Source organism: Balaenoptera musculus, chromosome 11 (genome assembly GCF_009873245.2).
Source record: "Balaenoptera musculus isolate JJ_BM4_2016_0621 chromosome 11, mBalMus1.pri.v3, whole genome shotgun sequence".
In the NCBI taxonomy this organism is placed as follows: domain Eukaryota; kingdom Metazoa; phylum Chordata; class Mammalia; order Artiodactyla; family Balaenopteridae; genus Balaenoptera; species Balaenoptera musculus.
Window position 1 is genome coordinate 39,681,418 of NC_045795.1, and position 27,104 is coordinate 39,708,521.

The 27,104-nt window shown below is 39.4% G+C and overlaps 1 protein-coding gene and 1 pseudogene across 2 annotated transcripts in view; both read left to right on the forward strand.

Moving 5' to 3' along the window:
- Positions 1-27,104, forward strand: part of ILRUN (inflammation and lipid regulator with UBA-like and NBR1-like domains) — a 113,342-nt gene that overhangs the window by 35,839 nt on the left and 50,399 nt on the right. For both annotated transcript variants that reach the window (XM_036868438.1, XM_036868439.1), the window contains exons 2-3: positions 5,079-5,233; positions 10,957-11,154. In XM_036868438.1, the coding sequence (XP_036724333.1) occupies positions 5,079-5,233; positions 10,957-11,154 (353 nt within the window). The remainder of the gene's footprint in view (positions 1-5,078; positions 5,234-10,956; positions 11,155-27,104) is intronic.
- LOC118903451 lies at positions 24,879-25,746 on the forward strand (annotated as a pseudogene).

Consider the following 27,104-nt stretch of genomic DNA (forward strand, 5'->3'; position numbering starts at 1 on the left):
GCAAGTTATTTACCTGTCAGTGCATCTGTGGCCTCATCTGTAAAATGAAGGCTGGACAATATTGCTTCTTAGTTATAAAAGTGCATTTCATCAGGAAACACATATCAGCATCACCAGATTCTTCTACTCCAAATCAGGTTAACCTGATTATCAGTGCAGTTGAAACTGTATTGTGCACCAAGCCCATTTTTTTTTTTTTACCCCAAGATGGAAAAGCTGCCTTGGGCTGATAAGTCTCAGTGTGAGAGGTAGTTGCAGTTACCCTTCTTTGAGTGTCCCTGGTTTGCTGCAGTCTGCTAGGCTTTGTAACGGATAGGGCCCTTGTCTCTTTTGCTGTCTGTTCTATCTGTAGACCCAGGCTGAGTGCCTAGCACATGGATAAATGCTCATTAATTAAATATTTGTTGAATGAATGACTGCCAACCTAGGGCATTGGCATTTACACACATTGCCTCATGCAGTCTTCACAGCCAACTTTATAACACCCAACTTTGTAATAAAAAATATAAGCATCCTTACAATAAAAAAACTCAGTTTTGCACATGAGTAAACTGACACAGATGCTTAACCACTTGTTCAAAGCCCCACAGCCAGGGGTTAGGAGCTGCCTCCAAACAAAGCCTTTTAAAATTTTACCATTTTATAATCAAATGGGACCTAATCAAAAACTTAAAAGCTTTTGCACAGCAAGAAAACCATAAGCAAAACGAAAAGACAACCTATGGACTGGGAGAAAATATTTGCAAACAATGCAACTGACAAGGGCTTAATTTCCAAAATATACTAACAGCTCATACAACTCAATGACAAAGAAACAAACACCCCAATGAAAAAATGGGCAGGTGACCTAAATAGACATTTCTTCAAAGAAGACATACAGATGGCCAATAGGCACATGAAAAGATGTTCAATATCGCTAATTATTAGAGAAATGAAAATCAAAACTGCAATGCGTTATCACCTCACACTGGTCAGGATGGCCATCATTAAAAAGTCTACAAATAACAAATGCTGGATAGGGTGTGGAGAAAAGGGAACCCTCCTACACTGTTGGTGGAAATGTAAATTGGTGCAGCCACTATGGAAAACAGTTTGGAGGTTCCTTAAAAAACTAAAAATAGAGTTGCCATATGATCCAGCAATTCCACTTCTGTGCATATATCAGGAGAAAACTCTAATTCGAAAATGTACATGCACCTCCATGTTCATAGCAGCACTATTCACAATAGCCAAGACATGGAAGCAACCTAAATGTCCATCAACAGATGAATGGATAACGAAGATGTGGTAAATATATACAGTGGAATACTACTCAGCCATAAAAAAAGAGTGAAATAATGCCATTTGCAGCAACATGCATGGACCTAGAGATTATCATACTAAGTGAATGAAGTAAATCAGAAAGGCAAATACCATGTGATATCACTGATATGTGGAATCTAATATATGATCCAAATGAATTTATTTACAAAACAGAAACAGACTCACAGACATAGAAAACAAACTTACGGTTACCAAAGGGGAAAGGGGGTGGGGGAGGGATAAATTAGGAGTTTGGGATTAGCAGATACAAACCACATGATAAACAGCAAGGTCCTACTGTATAGCACAGGGAACTATATTCAATATCCCATAATAAACCATAATGGAAAAGAATATGATAAATTATATATATATATATGTGAATCACTTTGCTGTACATCAGAAACTAACATAACATTGTAAATCAACTATACGTTAGTAAAAAATAAAGTAAAATAAAATTTTACCATTTTAACCATTTTTAAGTGCACAGTTCTGTGGCATAAAGTATATTCACAATGTTTTGTAACCGTCACTATCATCCATCTTTGCCTGTGCCTTTTTCCCCCCCATTAACACTGCCTCCCTTTGTTCTTTAGGGCACTTTTAACTATTAAAATCAGAGTAAAAACTTTTCTTGAGCAAAAACACTGAAGGAACCTGGAAGTTTAAACTTTCAGGCTGGGCTGAATACTGAGTCAGTGTCCTCCCTTTCCCATCTGCTCAGCCAGCTCTGTTTCATGTAGAGTTTTTTATTGGCTAATAATAGTTGAGTATGTTGTTTTGAACAGGAATACATGCTATCATGTCTGCTTGTTCCCACACTGAATAGGAGCTGTTTAGTCTCTTCCTGCCGTTCCTTGGCCCTGTGAGGCAGTGATCTAAATGGTCCAAGCGCTGAGGAGCTGTGTACCTGCCTGATGGGTTAGAGCACCACCGGGCTAATGTCTTGTCTCCGCCTTGTACTTGGGAAATGATTGTGCTTTGTCATCCTTCACTTCTTCTTCCTGCCAGGAGTCCAGTTCACTACTTTCAGTTTCACTTTGGGCTTTAAAAGTATTCCTTAATCTTTCTCTGGTTGAATTTTCTGTATAATACAGGTACAAGTAAGCAGTTTTGTTGGCTTGGCTGTGGGATGAGTTGGAATGTGTGAAAGGAGATTTGGTGGGGGGGATGGATCTGCCTAAGTAGGGTAGCTGGACTTTTCCACTTGCTAGTGTTTCTGCTGTGCTGGTCTCGAAGTCCTGTTTGATATCAGGCAGAGCCAAGTGGCGAAATATGACACAGGCTGAGGATGAGCATTGGCAATTGTCCTGAGTGCACAAATAGTCTCTTCCCTCCCAAGCATATTTTACAGCCAAGTGAACAGAAGACAATTCAGGCTGTTTGCCTGAGACCTTCGGCAGAAAAATTATCTTTATAAAAAAGTGGACACTTGGTTTTTATAAAAAGTTTCAGAAGAACAAAATGCAACCTAGGCTTATTTCTCTCTCCCTTGTTTTATCTCTGATCCCTAAGTGTAAGGCTGATTCCAGATGTACTCCTAAGTCTGTTTGCGGGTGGTAGGGTCTGGGCATCCCCAGGTTCTACCAGTCACATATTCTTCACTTGAGATCAGTGTCAGCTAGATAAGGAAGTTGCCGGAAAAACTGAAGTCTAAGCTTTCATACTGGATGGTCAAGTAAACAGGCACAGTTTGGACCCTGGCCCAGCTCTGCTCCATGTAAATTTTATCTAGCACACACATGACGAGCCAGCAGTTGGTGGTGGTGTAATTCCAGTCATGACTCACTAATACTGCAGGCCGCCATTGCGTGAGGCTTGACCTGAGGTAGCTGCTCTAAATATAGCCTTCCTTTCTGGCAGCTGCAAACACCTGGAAGAGCAGGCAGGCCCCTAGCAGAAAAGTATTTGCTGTTAATAGCATGTCTGTTGAACAGTTGTGTACTGTCAGAGCTTATTTTCATGCTATGTTTATACATAATTAAAAACAACCCACTGGATCCATTGGCTTATGGTTGGGTTATGTTTAGAAAAATGCTATTTGTGTTGTTATTCTGTGGGGACTGGGGATGATGTCACTAGTTTGAGGAAGACCATAAGAGAAATGGTTAATGTAATTACCGACAATTTCTTTGATCTTTAATGAACACAGCTAACTTAAACCCCTTAGCGGCCTTTGGTCTCTGGCACTGAAGAACCAAGCTGTCTGTCATGTGATTCTGTTCAGTTAGGGACTCTGGTTTGTGTGCTTGGTAGTTCCTTCTGACATAAGGGGTTTATAAGTAATTGAAAAGAACACCAGGGACTTCCCTGGTGGTCCAGTGGTAAAGAATCCACCTTACAATGCAGGGGACGTGGCTTCGATCCCTGATCAGGGAGCTAAGATCCCACATGCCGCGGGGCAACTAAGCCTGTGCGCCACAACTATGGCACTTGTACGCCTCAACTAGAGCCCGCGTGCTCTGGAACCCGCGCGCCACAACTACAGAGCCCATGCGCCCTGGAGCCTGCGCGCCACAACTAGAGAAGAGAAAACCCACACGCCACAACTAGAGAGAAGCCAGCGCACCACAACGAAGAGCCCACGCGCCACAACGAAAGATCCCGCATGCCTCAATGAAGATCCTGTGTGCTGCAACTAAGACCTGATGCAGCCAAAAATAAATAAAATAAATAAATAAATCTTAAAAAACAAAATAAAGAACACCACTATTTACAAAATGGTGTTAAGACCTCACCAAGATCTTATTTTTTACCTATCAGATCGACAAAAATCCAAAATGTTGGAGAAACACCGTTGATGAGCAAGTGGGGAAATAGACACTCTCATACATTTTTGGTGGGAGCATTCATTAAGTATGTAACTTTTTTATTGAGGGAAGTTTAGATATATTGATTAAAGCTACAAATATATGCCCTTTGACCCAACGGTGTCACTTGTAGGACTTTATCCTACAGATGCACTTGTATGTTAAACTATGTGTGCTTAAGCTTATATATGGAAGAATTAAAGATAGGAAGCAAACTCAAAAGTGGATTGGTTACCTAAATAATGATATATCTATACAGTGGATACAGCTGTAAAAAACAATGAGGATATTCATTGTGTACTGACTTAGAAATGTCTTCATGATACAGTGTTAAGGGAATAAAGCAAAGGGCAGTGTGTAATATGCTACCAATTGTGTAAGAAGGGGGGAAATAAGAATGTATATCATTTGCTTGTATGTGCATAAGGAAGTTCTGGAAGGGTATTTAAGAAAGTAATATGAACAAATGATTACCTGTGTGTGTGTATGTGTGTGTGTGTGTGTAGGAAGGAAGAGATAAGATGGGTATTTTTCATTGTATGAAACTTTGAATCATGTGCATGTATTGCTTTTTTAAAAAAATAAATAATTGGATTTTTTTTTTTTAATGGAGCTTCTTTGGATTTTAGTCACAGCTACAGAGGAGCTCTCTTAATTGACTTCCTTACCCATACTTGCTGTCCTTGTGGGTAAGAGAGGGATTTCCTCACATTGTTGCTGATGGTGCTAATAATGTTTGTTACTTTCTATGTGGGTACCTTGGGAAGAAAGTGATGCACAAGTTTTTGGTCCTGGCGTTTTTCCTGTTGTTCCTCAGCCAGAATCAACGACTCTGAAGATTAACATACCAGGAGCCATCTATATACTTTCTATATATGGGTCTATAGGTTCCTTTTGTTTGACAATTAGGATAATATGCTCTGGAGAGGACTGAAGTCTTTTGCCTTTTCTCTTTTTTTGTAGGAACCTACAAGCAGCAATTGGCGCCTATTATGACTTTGAGAGCCCAAACATCAGTGTGCCCTCTATGTCCTTTGTTGAAGATGTCACCATAGGAGAAGGGGAGTCGATACCTCCTGATACTCAATTTATAAAAACATGGCGAATCCAAAATTCTGGTAAATGTATAACGAGCAATCTTCCTTGCCCAGTTTTCTTTTTCTTAGTAGTTAAAAGAAATAAGGAAGTGTTTTAGCTTAAATTATGTGATTGTGTAACTCTGAGCTTTTCCTTATACATGATGTAGAATTTTCTTGTACTGGTATGATGACCCAAACACCAATAAAATACTCCCTAGATTAGGAAGAATTTAGGTCTTGATGACATTTAAACACAATTCAATATTCTTTTGATACCAGGAACTAGGCCTGTGTGTGGTGGTGGTATTTTCTCCACCTGTACAGTTCTACTCCATTATTTTATTTCTGCTCTAATTAATCTTCCAGTTATTTCCAGCAAGCTAGAGGAGGTGCATCCTTGAATGGAACAAGGTAGTTAGAGTTGTGAGCATCTGCTCTTTTGAAAGCTCATTTCTTTGCAACCACAAGGATGATTGTATCTGAAATTTTCATTGAGCTATCTATTTGAGATGTTAACATCACTTTGAAAAATTGGTTAAGAAGCGTAGGGATTTGCTCAGAATAGAAAAGATGGAAAGATTGAGAAGTTGCTTTTTTTAAAAAACATTGTTTTGACGTACTGCTGACTTAAGAAAAATTTAACATAAGTTAACCATAGTTCTTTGAAAATAGTATCTGAATATGTATCTAGTAACTGTTTATTATCACCTTTTACTTGTTAAATTCTTTTCTAATGACTTTTTTAATTTGAGTGAGTTTAATATTTCTTGTCTCATCCAGTAACAATTTATGCTGACTAGGTGAGGATGCTTTAACTTCCTTATTAATGAGGATTTACAAAAGAAATTCTAAGAGATGGAAAACTAGACAAAAGGAATATTTAGCTAAAAGTTTGTTGGTGTCGGGGAACCGTGTCTAGTAAGGTAATCTGATGTGAAATGATATAAAACTCTGGGGGCTCAAACCTATAAAAGTGACCTTTTATTGGACCCTGTTTACTTTTCAGTTCTTTATACTTCAGTTCTTTTATGATGGGGAGAGACTGGCCAAGCTAGCCTTTTATATAATAATTAATGTACCAAATTATTATTCTTAGTTTTTCTGGCTAATTTGGAAGTAACTTTACCTTGGATGAAGGTTTGGTGTGTCACTGAGCAAAAGCACATAATCTGGATTGACCCAGTGTTGTAGATGACTGGGGACATCAGTGGCTTTGTAAATTTTCATTAGCTTCTTTTCTCTTTTGGTTATAACAGTGTGGTGCATTGTTAGTTTGAGAGGCACATGGTAGTACAGGAAAACAGCCATTTTTCTATTTTTCTTGAAATTCTTGTTCCGAGTTTGATTATCTTTACGATGTCTAATTTCTTTCTCACCTTTCTTAGTGTTGTCTGCTTTTAAAAATATTAAGACAATCTCTTTAGGTCAGCTTTTATTCATCATATTTCTTATCTGAATTACTAAAATCTGTGTTACTGGTCAAAAATGCTTTTGAAACCTAGCCATGAATTTTTAAAATGAGTAACGTTTGTTTAGAAAGTATAGCTTATTAAAAGTTTTGTTTATTTAAAAGAATTAATCCAAGACCTTGTTTACTTAATGGTGAAAACACTGGAAATGGTCTGGCTTTCCATGGGTTCTTTATAGTGTTTTTAAATATTGAAAGTTGTTAGAGTACTGTTGAAATGTTTTAAATACCATCTTGCTGCAAAATAACCATTTTATATTTCAGAAAGCCTCTTGAAATATCTACTCACTCACTAGACAGTTCCTTGGGTTAATGGGAGATTGTAAGGGTTTGATATAAAATGGCGAGAATGTCAAATCAGAACCCCAAAGAGCCTGCCTTTCACCTTTACTTGGAGAAAATTTGTTTTGGTGGGGCTAGCTCTTCTTCCTTCTGCTTTTGCATAGTAACTCCAGTTTAAAACAGTCTCTGGGTCTGCAGCCTTTCTTCCTGTAAAAGGACATTTTTGTTCCTGTACACCTCTTGAAAAACTGGGCAACAGTTGCTAGAGATTTTACCTTTCGAGGTACTTGGAACAGGTAGGTTTTTTATTCTTCTGGAAATCATTCCATCAGTTGTAAAGTAGTTTTGTGTCTGTAAACTAAATGCTTTCCATTTGTTTAAGAAGAAACTGGCCTCACATAATTAAGTGACAGGTATGTTATTAGAGAGAGAGATAAGGAAAGCATGCACAGGCACTGGTTCTTTGGCGTCATCCTAATCTGGCCTGGGTTCTTTCTGGAAATAGAGTGGTAACACACAGAAGTAGGGTAGGCCGGGACTTCCCTGGCAGTCCAGTGGTTAAGACTCTGCGCTCCCAATGCAGTGGGCACGGGTTCAATCCCTGGTTGGGGAACTAAGATCCTGCATGCCGCATGGCGTGGCCAAAAAAAAAAAAAAAAAAAAAAGTAGGGTAGGGCTTAGCTGTTTCTCCTCAGGCTCTCTTACTTTCATTCATAACCTTCCCTAAGAGATAAGTGCTCACTGAAAGAGTTTCATAAATAATTTTTCACAGTGCTTCTCTACTGTCATGTTTCAGGCATACCAGGAATTCAAATTTACAACAGATGAGATTGATAGGAACTGCATATAGCTGTCCCAGCACCTTCCCCAAAGAAGATAAATGTCACACATTGTTTAAAATTAAACACCTATTATTGTTTAAGTCCTTATATTCAGATCATAGAGAAACTGAAGTGAGACATTTAATGACATAGATGCAGAATCCCAGGATCCAAACTTTTGGTACTGTGTAAGTTTTAGAAGTTTGGGAAACTTTACAGCTGGAGTTTAAAATGAAAATTTGAAACTGTCCCTCTGAAGATGAAAGGAGACAATTCTCTTTACCAACACTTACAGCTTCTCAGTTGTTACAGCCATGCTGTGCTGTCCAGCTGTGGTGAGTGTTAAACTAAGCATATGATAACTCTGGTGTTTCTCTGACTTTAATGAAGTAGTTGTGATTGTTATATGAGAGAGTGACTTCAGAGTCATCTTTATTTTCTAAACTACATAGAAGTGAATATGAAACAACAGTTGAGGGAAAAAAAGAAACTTGAGAAAGAACAACTATTCCCTCCATTTTTCTTTTGACTCCTTAAAATAGTTAAGTTTCTTATGTTCCAGTCACTTTATCAGGTACAGGAAGAAAATGGCAACAAGATCAGTGAAGGGCCCTGTTTGCATGTAGCTTAATTTGAAATGCAGTCTCTAAAGCTACAGGGGTTAAAAAGAGGGAGGGGGTCTTCACTGAGGTTTGCCTTCTGTCTTGCTCTTTGGATGTTCCTTGTTGTCTCCAAACTATTTCTATAATCACTTATACCTAGTAAGTCTCAGACTTTCTGGAACTGATGGACTTTTATTTTGTTTTTGCCATGCTCTCTATCATCTCAGAATTGCCACATGACAGGTTTCTTGTCTTGTTTTGTTTTGACTTTTTATGTCTTTTAATAAAATTATATTCCATGATAACTGGAGAATCACAGCCTTAGTCATGTGTGTGCTTGCGATACTTAACTTGGAAAGTCATAAAACACAGATTAGTCTTTCTTTTCTTCTTATATATATCTACCCCCCCATTAAGCCAGTTGTAACAGACTTAATTTGAAGTGCTATTGCGTTATACTTCTCAAATCCAGATTTTTCTGGTATGCTTAGCCTGGTAGGCCAAGTAGCTCATCAGTATTTCCCTTCCTTCTGTATCAAGAGTCAGTATCAGTGACCTTTTCAGAACTACCTGACCTGACAGTTGGGGGCTGTAAGAACTATATTTCATAATAAACTGTTGGTAACTCTCAGAAGGCAGATGATTGGTTCTTCATTTCATAGCAGATTAACACTTTAGAGTTGATGGTGTATAACTCTTCCAGTTTTTTCAAGAGGCTCTCCAAGTACCACATGAATAGGGTCTGACGTACTAAAAAGATCAGGACCGTAGCCTCATAATTGTTAATCATTTAACATTTTACCAACTAACTCAGTATCCTGGGAATACAGCAGTACTCCCTCTTTTGCACAGATGAGAGATCCAGCTGTCTCAGCTGCTTGTGCTTGTCTGCCTAGGACAGCCAAGTATTTTCCACACCCAGACAGTCTTGGTTTCCCTTGTTTTCTTTAAAGTTCCAAAACAGACACATTCTTGGATTTTCATATAAATATTGTCTTGTTATAGATGTGTGTGTGCATGTGTATGTGTATCTTTTAAAGAATAATTGTGAATTCAGCCCTATAATAGTAGCTTAATTTTCCTCTTGGATCTTGGTCTTTAAGGAGACTGACATTTTCCAAGGTACTTCACGTCAACTGCTACTATTCTTGACTAAGACAAATATGCTTTTGCCGGGCCATAGGCCCCAGAAATGAAAAAAAAAGAATTTGCATGTATTGCCAGTGTATCATCCACAACATTTTCAACAGCAGCAGTTGCCCTTTATAGTGTTAACTTAAGAGGGCACTTTGCTGGCAGGATTTTTTTTAAAGAGGGTCTGACAGACATAGCGACCACTGCTCCATCTGCTACCCCTAAAATCCAAGAGCCACAGCAGGTGCCGTTCTACTGCTGAGATCTCAGCAGTAGAGTGTTGGTTGCTTTTCTCTCCAGTTCTCTTTTTCAGTAGTAAACCATCAAGTATATCAAAACCGGCCTGGCACTTCACGAACAAGGTACTGAGGAATCCTAGAGTGCTGTTAGGAGATGAGTTTCAAGCATGCTGAAAGTACTTCCATGTCCAGCTTTTCATGGTGATTTGCTTTTATAATGAATGTATGTATCTCAACAAAAAGATATATAGAGGTTTCTGTATATAGTAAAAAGGAGTCTGTTGGAGAGAATTCACAGGAAAGATCACATCTAGTCACTGTGTGGCTACCTATGACTGGTCAGAAGTCAATATATTGATTTCTCATTTGAGTTAGTTTACGTGAAAATGGGTGTACAGGAGTGGGAACCAAATAAGACTGTTGCCACTTCCAAAGGAGGGAAAGACATTCCTGCCAAAGCCATTTCTCTGTCTTGCCATTCCTATTCTTTCTACAAGCACCTCCTGCTGGTGTCATCACCCCTGAGACAACGGGTCATTGTACTGTTATCAGGGCCCACTGTTCATATTTTCCCCACTACTGTTTGAACCTGAAAACGAAACTTTCACTTGACTCCTTTGTCTTATTTGCAGTCTTTTGACCCTCGATCTTTTCATTGTTAGGGACTCCAGAAGAAAAGTCATACATCAGGGAAAAAGCAGTTCTAAAATGAAAATAATACAGAAACTATTCCTCTTCCCTCAATGGAAAGTTTCATCCTCTTTCCTCGATGGAAAAACTGGGGACAGTCAGACATATTTTTACTTTGAATGTCAGTTTAAAAGGTCAGGTGCAAATAGGCATGTGTTCTTAGTAGAGAAAGCAGTCTTCGAAAGATGTGGGCCTGAGCTTCATTTCCATGGCTCTTTTCCGACATCATTCTTAGGTTCTACAGATTCAATGTGATGTGTGGCCTTCCCTGGGTCACCCCAAACACATTTTCTTGAGGAACTGCCTTGCTTTTGCTGTGTGTGCTTTCTCTTAGGGATAGACTGCTGGTCAGAGGTTGCTGACTCTGATTCTTGCTGACCAGTGAGGTGTTATATAGCTCAAAGATATGTGGCTAGGTTTACATATGTGTGAGAGACAAAGAGACCTCTTCTACAGTTTTGTAATGAACTGCACTCAGCATAGGACCATTGATTGCCTAACATTTTTTTCTTTTGCTTGAACTCAGGGGCAGAGGCCTGGCCTCCAGGGGTTTGTCTTAAATATGTCGGGGGAGACCAATTTGGACATGTGAACATGGTGATGGTGAGATCGCTAGAGCCCCAAGAGATTGCAGATGTCAGCGTCCAGATGTGCAGCCCCAGCAGAGCAGGAATGTATCAGGGACAGTGGCGGATGTGCACTGCTACAGGACTCTACTATGGAGGTGAGTATGTCCCTGTGCAGCCCAGGGTGAATGAATTAAGGTAACATCTTACAGCATCCCCAGCGTTGCTCACAGAGCCTGTCAAATTATGTAGCAGGGTGTGGTCCCTTTTAAACAGCGACCCCATGCGGGTAAATGACTTGAATTTAATGACTAATTGGTTCAGTCTAGCGGTATCCTTTTTATACTAGGAATTTAGTTAAAATTTAGTGAAGTGTAATGAGATATATATTGCATTCTAAACAATGATTTAGTAGTGCTGCTATTTTTATTATATAATCTAGTAGGTGCTGTAAGAATACTGAAGGCAGTCCTTGTTCTCACAGTCTCTAGACAGAAGTTGTATAAAAAAAGATAGTGCACAAAATCTGCATACTTCTCTCCACCTGATGACCTGTCAAGATGCTAGTACCTCTCACTCCTTCTTTTTACTGCCATACTTTTTGGACAGAGTGATTTACACTCATTGTCTCTTCTTCCCATTTACTTTTATTTTTCAAACCAGTCAATCCTTTACCCACTCCAGTGATGTTTATCAGCAACTACCCAGTTTCCAAATCCAGTAGCCACTTTCCAGTCTTCATACTAACTGACCCTCTATCATTTGGCACCAAACTCTAAATGTTTTTTGAAGTGTATACCTTCTTAGACTCACATGGTACCTCTCTTGTTTCTTCTCTGAATGTTCTTTGTCTAGTCTCATTTTTGCCCTGGGACTACAGACATACCTTGATTTATTGACGTTCGCTTTATTGTGCTTTACAGATAATTTTGTTTTTTACAAATTGAAGATTCGTGACAACCTTTCGTTGAACAAGTCTGCTGGCACCGTTTTTCCAACAGCATTTGCTCACTTAGTGTCTCTGTGTCACATTTTGGTAATTCTCACAATATTTCAGACTTTCTCATTATTATTATATTTGTTATGGTGACCTGTGATCAGCAATCTATGATGTTTCTATTGTAATTGTTTTGGGATGCCACAAACTGTGCCCACATAAGACTGTGAACTTAATTGGTAAATGTGTGTGTTCTGACCATTCCACCAATTAGCCATTCCTCCATCTCGTTTCCTCTCCTTGGACCTCCCTATTCCCCGAGACACAATAATGTTGAAATTAGGTCGGTTGATAACTCTACAGTGGCCTCTAAGTGTTCAAGTGAAAGGAAGAGCCACACATCTCTCACTTTAAAAGCTAGAAATGATTAAGCTTAGTGAGGAAGGCATGTCAAAAAACAAGATAGGCCAGAAGCTAGGTCGCTTGTACCAAACAGCTAAGTTGTGAAAGCAAAGGAAAAGTTCTTCAAGGAAATGAAAAGTGCTACTCCAGTGAACACACGAGTCATAAGAAAAGTGAGACAGCCTTATTGCTGATATGGAGAAAGTTTGAGTGGTCTGGATAGAAGATCAAATCAGCCACCACATTCCCTTAAGCCAAAGCCTAATCCAGAGCAAGGCCCTGACTCTCTTCAACTCTGTGAAGGCTGAGAGAGGTGAAGAAGCTGCAGAAGAAGTTTAAAGCTAGCAGAGGTTGGTTCTTGCAGTTTAAGGAAAGAAGCCCTCTCCATAACATAAAAGTGCAAGGTGAAGGAGCAAGTGCTGATGTAGAAGCTGCAGCAAGTTATCCAGAAGATCCAGCTAAGATAATTCATGAAGGTGGGCCACACTAAACAAGAGATTTTCAATGTAGACAAGACAGCCTTATATTGGGAGAAGATGCCATCTAGGACTTTCATAGCTAAGGAGGAGAAGTCAGTGCCTGGCTTCAAAGGACCAGCTTTCTTGTTAGGGGCTAATGCAGCTGGTGGCTTTACGTTGAAGCCAGTGATCATTTACCATTCTGAAAACTCTAGGGCCCTTAAAAATTATGCTCAATCTGCTCTGCCTGTGCTCTGTAAATGAAACAACAAAGCCTGGATGACTGTACATCTGTTTGCAACATGGTTCACTGACCATTTCAAGCCCACTGTTGAGACTTACTGCTCAGAAAAAAAGATTCCTTTCAAAATGTTACTACTCATCGACGGTGCTCCTGGTCACCCAAGAGCTCTGATGCAGATATACAACGAGATTTTCCTGTCTGCCAACACAACATCCATTCTGTAGCCATAGATCAAAGAGTCATTTCTACTTTCAAGTCTTGTTCTTTAAGAAATACATTTTGTGAGGCTATGGTGAATCCTCTGATGCATCTGGGCAAAGTAAGTCCTTCTAGAAAGGATTCACCATTCTAGATGCCATTAAGAACATTTGTGATTCATGGGAGGAAGTCAAAATATCAGCATTAAGAGGAGTTTGGAAGCTGATTGCAACCCTCGTGGATGACTTTGGAGGGGTTCGAGACTTCAGCGGAGGAAGTAACTGCAGATGTGGTGGATGTAGCGAGAGAACTAGAAGCGGAGCCTGAAGATGTGACTGAATGGCTGCAATCTCAGAATAAAACTTTAACCGATGAGGAGTTAACTTTTTACGACGAGCCAAGAAAGTGGCTCCTTGAGATGGTATCTACTCCTGGTGAAGATGCTGTGAAGATTGTTGAAATAACAACAAAGGACTTAGAATATTACATAAACTTAGTTGATAAAGCAATGGCAGGGTTTGAAAGGACTGACTCCCTATTTTGAAAGAAGTTCTACTGTGGGCAGAATGCTATCAAACAGCATTGCATGCTACAGAGAAATTGCTTGTAAAAGGAAGAGTCAGTCAGTGCAGCAAACTTCATTGTTCTCTTACTTTAAGCTGCCCCAGCCTTCAGCAACTCCCAAGCTGATCAGTCTGTAGCCATCAACAAGGAGGCAAGACCCTCCACCAGCAAGAAAGATTACAACTTGCTAAAGGCTCAGATGATGGTTAGCGGTTTTTGCCAATAAAGTATTTTTTAATTAAGATACGTACATCGTTTTCTTAGACATAATGCTATTGCACACTTAATAGACTACAGTGTACAGTAAACGTAATGCACTGGGAAACCAAAAAATTCGTGTGACTCGCGTTATGGCAGTATTCACTGTATTGCATTGATCTGGAACCGAACCAGCTATATCTCCAAGGTATGCCTGTCCTAGATTGTGAGCTGGGCCCTGTTCATGCTCTGTGACCTCATCCACCCACCTGGCTTCATCTGTCACCAGTACGGCATACATGGTGGTACTCGAAGTCATATCTGTGGTGCAGACTCTTTGGAGTTTCAAACCTGTATTTAAGTGCTTGTGGACAGAACCCCTGGATATTCTGTAGAGTTTTGAATTTTAGTATCTCCTAGACAAAACTTATATTCTTGTTATTGTCATCCCACTGAGATGATCAGGCCAGAAGCTTGAGTCATCTTTTGTTCTGTCTTATCATCCTTAATCACAGACCAATTCGTATTCGTTTCTCTATATCCTATGTCCTAGAGATCCAGAGAAAAATAAATAAAAAAGAGTTCCTGTCCTCAGGGAGCTCTTAACTGGACTCATGGCCAGTGGGACCTTTGGAGTTATTTCAAGGAGTCCTGGAATTAATTTTCTCATATATGTTTTTGCAGCCAGTGGAAACTTGAAGTATTTCTCTGACTGAAAAAATTATAATGTTAGTGTCATTCTTTGTAACATCATTCTTTGCCGAAAACCTTTGTACCTCCTGTAATGGAGCCAAACTCCATGGCACAGGGCTTAAAGCTCCTCATGATCTGGTCTGGCCTCATTTTCACTTTCATCCTTAGTCACCTCTTTACTCCCCACAGCCAGTCCCCAAAGACACCACATGATTTCACTTCTTCATGCCCTTGCTCATGTTGTTCCCATTGCCTGAAATACCTTTTTCTTTACAACAAACCCCTGCTCATCCTCAGCACCCTGGTGAAGTCACCTTTCCTCCTTCCCTCCTCCCCCCTTCTTACTCGCCCCTCTACCCCAAGGAAATACCTCCTTCCCTTTTCACTTATATTATGCACACGCTTGTTATTACAGTTAACACATTGTGTTTTAGGTGTTTGTTTACTTATCCTTTTCTCCTACTAGACAGTGAACTATTTGTTGAATAAAGAATCAACATCATGTAACAATCATCTATCAGAATGCAGAGAGATTATTTCTCCCCTCTTTTCAGGCCACCTCTCCTGAGAATCTTCTTACTTGCAAAGTTGGAAATAGTGTCTCCCATTGCTGAGCTCCATTTCATAATCTCTTTCCCTCTCCTTTGCCTCTCTTTGGCACTTTACCTCTTTCTGCCCAGTTAATTTGATGAATGTCTAATATTGCTTTTAAAACTTAAGGTGATACATGTCTCATTTATCTTTGTAACTCTTGAAAAAGCTGAGCCAAATGCAGAGTGGAGAGTGGCTACTCAAATTTTTAAATGCATGTCAGTGTTTTTAAAGGAGGAGGAAGACAACATACATGACTTTTAAAAAAATTTCTTTGATGCAAAGATACTGCTTCATAGTGTTCTCCCATGCTTGAGAGCTCTTGTCTTATTTTGTGCGTGTGTGTGTTTTAGTGTTAAATTAAAAATAATTATCACTATATGTGACATTAAAATTTATACTTGTAACATCCCTCTCAAATTCTGTAAGTAGGTAGAGTATAAATATACTAGCTCTGAAGGCAGTAAAAACTTCAAATCCTTTCTTGGTCATATAGTCTGTGAGTTGTTTTTCAGGACTTTGAAATCTAATACCTACAAGGGATCTTAATAATTCATCTGATTCCATGGTTTTCAAGCATTTTTCTTAATCAGTGGAACCCTTTTCTTGATAAAAGTATATGTGAATGCCTCCTCCAAAAAAGAGAAAAGATAAAACTGAAACTGGCTTTGTTGAATTGGGAGCCTCCTTGGCCTGTGTTTCCCTGCTTTCTGTCTGAGGTGACCTCCAGGGCTGTGTGGAGTATAGTTTGCAAACCCTTCATCTACTCTAATAAAGAATTTAATTCCATTTACAAGTTACCGTATTCCATTGAATTCAGTTTAATGTTGATTATAAAACATGTCATGATAGCAGAACTGTTAAATGACTGGCAGAAAGTGAAATATACATATATACATAAAACCACAGCTGTGAACATGTGAAAAAAATAAGCTGCTGTGTTAACCTTGGCATGAATGGCTCTTTCAGTTTTTCTGCTCACTCTTAGCTTGCTAGTGCATTGAGTATAGTGTAGTGGTAGGCGTTTGGAATGTAGGACTACATTGCCTGGGCACAAACTTCGACAAGTTAGGTAACTTCTCTATGCCTTATCTTTCTGGGTTTTTTTTTAAAGGTTTATTTTGATGTGGACCTTTTTTTTTTTAAGTCTTTATTGAATTTGTTACAATATTGCTTCTGTTTTATGTCTTGGTTTTTGGGCCGAGAGGCATGTGGGATCTTAGCTCACTGATCAGGGATTGAACCTGCATCCCCTGCATTGGAAGGCGACGTCTTAACCACTGGACCACTGGACTGCCAGGGAAGTCCCTTATCTTTCTGTTTTAACAACGAAGCTTGTTTTGTTTGTTTGTTTGGTTTTGGGTTTGGTTGGGTGGTCTCTTCTTTAGTCTTTAATGGTCTTTTCTAGAAAAAATCTATTCTCCTTATTTTTATAATAATACTTATGTTGTTTGAGCTCATTTCTCTTCCTAAAAGGAATTTTTGCTATATTTAATAATTTACAAAGTGGGTCTTCTTCCCTCATTTTAGATTGGTTGTACTCATTCAGTCTCTCAACAGGAGTGTGCTATTAGCATATTGTGTGGACAGTTCTTCTTTGTGTGGGGCATATTTATAAGACCCTTGGCCCTCTCACTAAATACCATGTTCATCTTTAGAGCCACCCTCCACTCCCACCACACACATTTCTAACTCCCTTGGTTGAGTACCACTAAGTATTTGATTCTTGGCAGAGTTATTTTCAAGCCCAAACATTTTATTTTATCTTTTTTCTACAGACTTTTGCTTCTTAGATAAAAACAACCTGTTATCTAATGCCTACTTTATGTCAGGCATTGTACTGGGCTTTTTCATATAAATTATCTTATAAGGGAAGTATTAGCTGCACTTTATGGGTGGGGAAACTGAAGACCAGAGATAATTAATGACTTGTCTAAGTTTCAGTGAAAGTTATAAATTAGCTATAAATTATAGTTATAAATTAACAAAAGTAGTTTTATGATCTTTGCCATTGGACACTACTATATTGGGTTCACAGGGAAACTTTGGCTCCAGGTTGTTGGTACTTGGCAGAGTTTAGGGAGACTGGGGTATATGGTCCACAAGTCCTCTCCATTTCCAGAGTGAGTGGGAATGAGGGTCAGGCTGAGATTGGCAAGGTGACTCTTAGGTAGTTGAGTAAATATCAGTGTTCCCCAAGGAGTTCCTGCTTTTCAGGAGATATACAGTTCCTGTAGGACACTTGACTCTTGGAAAGGAGTAAGCAGCATGAGTGCTTGTCACCATTTTAGCCTTGGTACAAACATGCCTCCCCTCTTCCTAGTGGAGTACCATCTTTCAAAGTTCCACAGGAGACGGACTTCCCTAACGGTCCAGTGGTAAAGACTCCATGCTCCCAATGCAAGGGGTGCTGGTTCGGTCCCTGGTTGGGGAACTAAGGTCCCACACGCCGCACCATACAGCCAAAAAAAAAAAAACCCACCAAAAAGAAAAAAACCAAAAAACCCCAAAGTTCCACAGGAGAGCTGTACCCCTGCACTTGATGGTTCCTTCTAAAGCAGAGGGGTTCTAGTTGTGAAGTAGGCACTGAGGTCACGTGATACTCTGGTTATCACATGCTGATTAGGGTTTCTTCCGCTTGAAATAGCTCTTCTTGTTAAATGGCTTCATGTGGTTCCTTAGGGGACAATTCACACGTAGATTACTTACATTCATTTAGTTTTCTCAGAAGTTAGAAATGGAACTTCCCTTATAAAACTCCCAAATCATAATATATAATATAGTCCCACAGGTTAGGAAGCTTAATGGGTGCTCTATGTAAACCACACTGTTTATTTCTTTAAACCTTTGTAAGTTCTTCTTTCAGCTTCTCCAGTTTATGCAATGTCCACCTTAACCAGGTAGTGCAGAACTGCTCCTCCTCATTCTTCTCCAATGTTTTAACTGATGATGTTGTAAAAGAAGCTCTGCTTTCATGGATGTCCTCTAGACTCTACACAAGTGTCTTCTATTTAGATGCTGTTCTACTTGGAATTTCTACCAGCTCTCTTGCCCTTTTGCCTATTGACCCCACCTTTAGAATGTCTCTCTTTTATGTTGCACTTAAAAAACCTGCTTCATTTGCTTCTAGAAGATCCTCAATAAGATACTCTCTGAAAAAGGAAGGGAGGGAGGAAGGAAGGAAGGAAAACCACCAGCAGCAGCAGCCACAAGCAGGCTCTTGCCAGATTAGAGCTCCTGGAGCAGTCAGCCAACATGATGCCATTCTAGTCCCCTAGACATGTGTATCTAGCAACAGCCTGTGGAACAAAAACCACATTCACAGAAAGATAGACAAGATGAAAAGGCACAGGGCTATGTACCAGATGAAGGAACAAGATAAAATCCCAGAAAAACAACTAAATGAAGTGGAGATAGGCAACCTTCCAGAAAAAGAATTCAGAATAATGATAGTGAAGATGATCCAGGACCTCGGAAAAAAAATGGAGGCAAAGATCGAGAAGATGCAAGAAATGTTTAACAAAGACCTAGAAGAATTAAAGAACAAATAAACAGAAATGAACAATGCAGTAACTGAAATGAAAACTACACTAGAAGGAATCAATAGCAGAATAACTGAGGCAGAAGAACAGATAAATGACCTGGAAGACAGAATGGTGGAATTCACTGCTGTGGAACAGAATAAAGAAAAAAGAATGAAAAGAAATGAAGACAGCCTAAGAGACCTCAGGGACAACATTAAACGCAACAACATTTGCATTATAGGGGTCCCAGAAGGAGAAGAGAGAAAGACCAGAGAAAATATTTGAAGAGATTATAGTCGAAAACTTCCCTAACATGGGAAAGAAAATAGCCATCCAAGTCCAGGAAGCACAGAATGTCCCATACAGGATAAACCCAAGGGGAAACACGCTGAGATACATAGTAATCAAATTGGCAAAAATTAAAGACAAAGAAAAATTATTGAAAGCAGCAAGGGAAAAACGACAAATAACATACAAGGGAACTCCCATGAGGTAAACAGCTGAATTCTCAGCAGAAACTCTACAAGCCAGCCAGAAGGGAGTGGCATGACATATTTAAAGTGATGAAAGGGAAGAACCTACAACCAAGATTACCCTTCCTGGCAAGGATCTCATTCATATTTGACGGAGATGTCAAAAGCTTTACAGACAAGCAAAAGCTAAGAGAATTCAGCACCACCAAACCAGCTCTACAACAAATGCTAAAGGAACTTCTCTAAGTGGGAAATACAAGAGAAGAAAAGCACCTACAAAAACAAACCCAAAACAATTAAGAAAATGGTCATAGGAACATACATATCGATAATTACCTTAAACGTGAATGGATTAAATGCTCCAACCAAAAGACACAGGCTCGCTGAATGGATACAAAAACAAGACTCATATATATGCTGTCTACAAGAGACCCACTTCAGACCTAGGGACACATACAGACTGAAAGTGAGGGGATGGAAAAAGGTATTCCATGCGTATGGAAATCAAAAGAAAGCTGGAGTAGCAATACTCATATCTGATAAAATAGACATTAAAATAAAGAATGTTACAAGAGACAAGGAAGGACACTACATAATGATCAAGGCATCAATCCAAGAAGAAGATATAACAATTATAAATATATATGCACCCAACATAGGAGCACCTCAATACATAAGGCAACTGCTAACAGCTATAAAAGACGAAATGGACAGTAACAAAATAATAGTGGGAGACTTTAACACATCACTTCCTATGGACAGATCATCCAAACAGAAATTAATAAGGAAACACAAGCTTTAAATGACACAATAGACCAGATAGATTTAATTGATATTTATAGGACACTCCATCCAAAAACAGCAGATTACACTTTCTTCTCAAGTGCGCACAGAACATTCTCCAGGATAGATCACATCTTGGGTCACAAATCAAGCCTCAGTAAATTTAAGAAAATTGAAATCATATCAAACACCTTTTCTGACCACAATGCTATGAGATTACAAATCAACTACAGGGAAAAAAATGTAAAAAACACAAACACATGGAGGCTAAACAGTATGTTACTAAATAACCAAGAGATCACTGAAGAAATCAAAGAGAAAATCAGAACATACCTAGAGACAAACGACAATGAAAACACGATGATCCAAAACCTATGGGATGCAGCAAAAGCAGTTCTAAGAGGGAAGTTTATAGCAATACAAGCCTACCTCAAGGAACAGGAAAAATCTCAAATAAACTAACCTTACACCTAAAGGAACTAGAGAAAGTAGAACAAACAAAACCCAAAGTTAGCAGAAGGAAAGAAATCAAAGATCAGAGCAGAAATAACTGAAATAGAAACAAAGAAAACAATAGCAAAGATCAATAAAACTAAAAGCTGGTTCTCTGAGAATAAACAAAATTGATAAACCATTAGCCAGACTCATCAAGAAAAACAGGGAGAGGACTCAAATCAATAAAATTAGAAATGAAAAAGGAGAAGTTACAACAGACACTGCAGAAATACAAAGCATCCTAAGAGACTACTACAAGCAACTCTATGGCAATAAAATGGACAACTTGGAAGAAATGGACAAATTCTTAGAAAGGTATAGCCTTCCAAGACTGAACCAGGAAGAAATAGAAAATATGAACAGACCAATCACAAGTAATGGAATTGGAACTGTGATTAAAAATCTTCCAACAAACAAAACTCCAGGACCAGATGGCTTCACAGGTGAATTCTATCAAACATTTAGAGAAGAGCTAACACCCATCCTTCTCAAACGCTTCCAAAACATTGCAGAGGAAGGAACACTCCCAAACTCATTCTGTGAGGCCACCATCACCCTGATACCAAAACCAGACAAAGATACTACAAAAAAAGAAAATTGCAGACCAATATCACTGATGAATATAGATACAAAAATCCTCACAAAATACTAGCAAACAGAATCCAAGAACACATTAAAAGGATCATACACCATGATCAAGTGGGATTTATCCCAGGGATGCAAGGATTCTTCAATATATGCAAATCAATCAATGTGATGCACCATATTAACAAATTGAACAATAAAAACCATATGATCATCACAATAGATGCAGAAAAAGCTTTTGACAAAATTCAACACCCATTTATGATAAAAACTCTCCAGAAAGTGGGCATAGAGGGAACCTACCTCAACATAATAAAGGCCATATACGACAAACCCACAGCAAACATCATTCTCAATGGTGAAAAACTGAAAGCATTTCCTCTAAGATCAGGAACAAGACAAGGATGTCCACTCTTACCGCTATTATTCAACATACTTTTGGAAGTCCTAGCCTCGGCAATCAGAGAAGAAAAAGAAATGAATACAAATTGGAAAAGAAGAAGTAAATCTGTCACTGTTTGCAGATGACATGATACTATACATAGAGAATCCTAAAGATGCCACCAGAAGACTACTAGAGCTAATCAATGAATTCGGTAAAGTTGCAGGATACAAAATGAATGCACAGAAATCTCTTGCATTCCTATACACTAATGATGAAAAATCTGAAAGAGAAATTAAGGAAACACTCCTATTTACCATTGCAACAAAAAGAATAAAATACCTAGGAATAATCCTACCTAGGGAGACAAAAGACCTGTATGCGGAAAACTATAAGACACTGATGAAAGAAATTAACGATGATACAAACAGATGGAGAGATATACCATGTTCTTGGATTGGAAGGATCAATATTGTGAAAATGACTATACTACCCAAAGCAATCTACAGATTCAATGCAATTCCTGTCAAATTACCGATGGCATTTTTTACCGAACTAGAACAAAAAGTCTTAAAATTTGTATGGGGACATAAAAGACCCTGAATAGCCAAAGCAGTCCTGAGGGAAAAAAACGGAGCTGGAGGAATCAGACTCCTTGACTTCAGACTATACTACAAAGCTACAGTAATCAAGACAATATGGTACTGGCACAAAAACAGAAATATAGATCAATGGAACAGGATAGAAAGCCCAGAGGTAAACCCACGCACCTATGGTCAACTAATCTATGACAAAGGAGGCAAGGATATACAATGCAGAAAAAACAATCTCTTCAATAAGTGGTGCTGGAAAAACTGGACAGCTACATGTAAAAGAATGAAATTGAACATTCCCTAACACCATACACAAAAATAAACTCAAAATGGATTAGAGACCTAAATGTAAGACCAGACACTATAAAGCTCTTAGAGGAAAACATAGGAAGAACACTCTTTGACATAAATCACAGCAAGATCTTTTTTGATCCACCTCCTACAGTAATGGAAATAAAAACAAAAATAAACAAATGGGACCTAATGTAACTTAAAAGCTTTTGCACAGCAAAAGAAACCATAAACAAGACGAAAAGACAACCCTCAGAATGGGAGGAAATATTTGCAAACGAATCAGCGGACAAAGGATTTATCTCCAAAATATATAAACAGCTCATGCAGCTCGATATTAAAAAAACAAACAACCCAATCCAAAAATGGGCAGAAGACCTAAATAGACATTTCTCCAAAGAAGACACACAGATGGCCAAGAAGCACATGAAAAGCTGCTCGACATCACTAATTATTAGAGAAATGCAAAGCAAAACTACAGCGAGGTATCACCTCACACCAGTTAGAATGGGCTTCATCAGAAAATCTATGAACAACAAATGCTGGAGAGGGTGTGGAGAAAAGGGAACCCTCTTGCACTGTTGGTGAGAATGTAAACTGATACAGCCACTATGGAGCACAGTTTGGAGGTTCCTTAAAAAACTAAAAATAGAATTACCATATGATCCAGCAATCCCACTACTGGGCATATGCCCAGAGAAATCCACAATTTAAAAAGACACATGCACCCCAGTGTTCATTGCAGCACTATTTACAATAGCCAGGTCATGGAAGCAACCTAAATGCCCATCGACAGACGAATGGATAAAGAAGATGTGGCACATATATACGATGGAATATTACTCAGCCATAAAAAGGAACGAAATTGGGTCATTTGTTGAGACGTTGATAGATCTAGAGACTGTCATACAGAGTGAAGTAAGTCAGAAAGAGAAAAACAAATATCGTATATTAACGCATTTATGTGGAACCTAGAAAAATGGTACAGATGAGCCGGTTTGCCAGGCAGAAATTGAGACACAGATGTAGAGAACAAACGTATGGACACCAAGCGGGGAAAACGGCCGGGGGGGTGCGGGTGGGGGTGTGATGAATTGGGTGATTGGGATTGATATGTATACACTGATATGTATAAAGTGGATAACTAATAAGAACCTGCTGTGTAAAAAAAGAAATTAAAAAATATTCTTTATCTCTTTAAAAAAAGAAAAAAAGATGCTCTCTGTTTCAGTTCTGATCTCTAGATCCCTCCAGTATCAGAAATAGGAGTACCCCTTGAAGATAAGATTTATTTTTTGATAAAAGAAATGCTAGCCAAAGCTGATTGTGATTTGTATGGGAAGTGTTTTTAGAAGGGACATTTCAATATGTAAATGAGATCCAAAATCCTTAAATATCTTTACATTATAAGGTGTACATTATGTTTAAAAGGCGATGGGCTATTTTGGCTTCAGAGAAGGAAGCCTGCAGGTTTGTACAAGCCAGCTGGTTGTACTGACACCAAGTGGTCATTTGTTTGGTAGTCGTGTCCAGGTAGTTCCTCAGGAGTTACAGGCAGTGTGAAGTGGCTCTACTGTTCAGATTAATCTCTAAAATGCAGTCATGTGGGTCCTGATCCTCTGTGAAGCATGGAAATCAAGAGATCAGGTGAAACAGTGATAGATCTTTAAAGTGTAGTAAATAAAATATTTGCATGTCTAGGTATGAAGCGTCAGATGTTTTAACTACTTGGAAATTGTAATGTGAGTAGTTTTAATGTGAACGGTTCGTGCTAACACTGTTTCCTTTATAATTAGTTGTATTATTTCTCAGTAGACCAAATATATATTTAAGGGTTTGGTAGAAGTGCAAAAATATAATTTCAAAGCAGCATCTTTTTTCTTATGGTAGCCAGAGCCATTTTGATAATGGAAATGTCTTTGATCTGGAATGTTAGGTTCCAAGGATTCTGATTTTCAGGATCGACAGTTGCTTAAAAATTTTTAACCAAATTTAATTCTTTATTAATATCCATATACTTATTGTTAGAAAGAAAATAAATAGTTGTAAAACCACTGACCATTTAAAAAATAAATACTTAGGCATAATTGCTTTTTTTTTAAAATTTATTTTATTTATTTATTTATTTATGGCTGCGTTGGCTCTTTGTTGTTGCGTGCGGGCTTTCCCTCGTTGTGGTGAGCGGGGGCTACTTTTCCTTGTGGTGGGTGGGCTTCTCATTGCAGTGGCTTCCCTTGTTGCGGAGCACAGGCTCTAGGCACGTGGGCTTCAGTAGTTGTGTCACGCAGGCTCAGTAGTTGTGGCGCACGGGCTTAGTTGCTCTACGGCATGTGGGATCTTCCCGGACCAGGGCTCAAAGCCTTGTCCCCTGCATTAGCAGGTGGATTTTTAACCACTGTGCCACCAGGGAAGCCCGGCATAATTGCTTTTTAAAAAAATATAATTCTTGGAGGCAGCTGCTCGGAGCTCTCTGGGGAGGCGTGGAGCAAGGGCTAGCGGGCAGCGAGCGGGGCTAGGAGCGCGAGCGGGAGTGGCTGAGGAGCCGGCAGCAGCCATGCGTTGGGCCCGGACCAATGCGGCTGAAGCTCCCGCAAACTTGGGCGCGCGCTCACGCTGCTCCGCCGGCGGCCTGAGTGATGAAGATGGTGGCCCCCTGGACGCGGTTCTACTCTAACAGCTGCTGCCTGTGCTGCCATGTCTGCACCGGCACCATCCTGCTTGGCGTCTGGTACCTGATCATCAATGCCGTGGTACTGCTGCTTCTGTTGAGCGCCCTGGTTGATCCAGATCACTTTTTACTTATCACTTTTCAAGTTTTGAACTCGGAGGTGACTTTGAGTTCATGGATGATGCCAGCATGTGCATTGCTATTGCAATTTCTCTTCTCATGATCCTGATCTGTGCAGTGGCTACTTATGGAGCATACAAGCAACATGCGGCCTGGATCATCCCATTCTTCTGTTACCAGATCTTTGATTTTGCCCTGAACAGCTTGGTTGCAGTCACTGTGCTTGTTTATCCAAACTCCATCCAGGAATACATACGACAGCTGCCTCCTGATTTTCCTTACAAAGATGATATCATGTCAGTGAATCCTACCGTGTTTGGTCTTTATTATTATTCTGTTTATCAGCATTATCTTTACTTCTAAGGGTTACTTGATTAGCTGTGTTTGGAACTGCTACCGATTCATCAGTGGCAGGAACTCCTCCGATGTCCTGGCCTCTGTTACCAGCAATGACACTACGGTGCTATGCACCCCCATACGATGATGCCACTGTGAATGGCGCCGCCAAGGAGCCACCACCACCTTATGTGTCTGCCGAAGCCTGGAAGTAGGGTGTAGTTGAGAGTGACAGCTTGACTTTCATACATCAGGGCAATAGGTCTTTAATTTTACTTCTGAGATGAGCTTCTGAGCTTATTTGTTGCTGAAATGCTACAGTTTAAAATTTTAGATGTTAAGTTGAAACTCTCTGTAGTTTGAAACCTATGCTTCAGCTAGAGCACCATGATAGAGTAACTGTAGACTTCTTTCTGTGGGGGGTGCGATGGGCTCCCCTAGTCTTCGCTCAGCATTGAAACTACCCAACAATGCGGATGAACCTTTTGTCCGAGGAGGCTGTTGTAGATGCTGAGCCCCCGAGTTGAAGAATTTATGACACTTTTCTCTCCGTTCCCTCCTTTCTCTTTTGAACACGTAAAATAAAATCAAAATTATATGATGCTTAGGCCATTCCAGTTTATAGAACAAACCTTAGAAGAGGAATGTTAATCGTGTAAGGAGTCCATATATATACGTAAAACAAGAATTTCCTTAGATCCTTTATGATTTAAATTCAGTGATAATTTGAGTTTGCTGGTCAAGGATTTTGTCCATGGGCCAAATTGAAACCCTTTGTCGATTCTTGGCAGTGAGGGCAGTCAGTCGCCACCCCGGTGGCTGCTCTTGTACACCCATGTCTCGGGTCACGGCGTGGCGTGTTAGAGGGGAACTGGTTGGTACTGTGTGGTATCAGGTTCTCCCTTTCTCCCAGTTTCCCATCCCTGCTCAGAGCCCCCCTTTCACTAAGTGTTCTGCCCTAGCCTGACTCAGGGAAGACGTCCATCAGCCTTTGTCAAGTGGAATTGCTGATATGTATTTATCCAACAATCTGAAAAAAGGTTTTCTTCTCTCTCTGCAAGGCACATCCTACTACTTTGAACTTCTGAGTATGTCTCATCATCTTTTAAAATGAGTGTAAAACAGTCTTCAGAAAAATGGGAGGTGGCGGGGGTGCTTTCCTGTGAAATGCCCTTATCTTGACTACCTGAATTTCAAGGGACTTTTATATATTCATATGTTCAAAAGTCACACCTCTCCTGTTTGTTCATTATTGAATGTGCTGTAAATGAAGCCATTTGGAATTAAAGTGAGATTTGCCCACATCCAAGAAAAATGTATATATATATAATTCTTAACTTTTTTGTGTGTATGCATTGGTAAGGGCTATAGCTTAGATAGAAGCTAGTTAAAAAGTGTTTCATTACGTAGAGAGTATATCCCTATCATAGTAAAACATAAACACATAAAACTTCCTGCGCTTCTTTGATTCTTATGTGACAGTAATTTTAATATGCATCATTGGTTTAATGACTACTTTTCTTGTGAGGAGAAGGGAAGAGCATTATCATATTAAATGAACATATTTGATCAT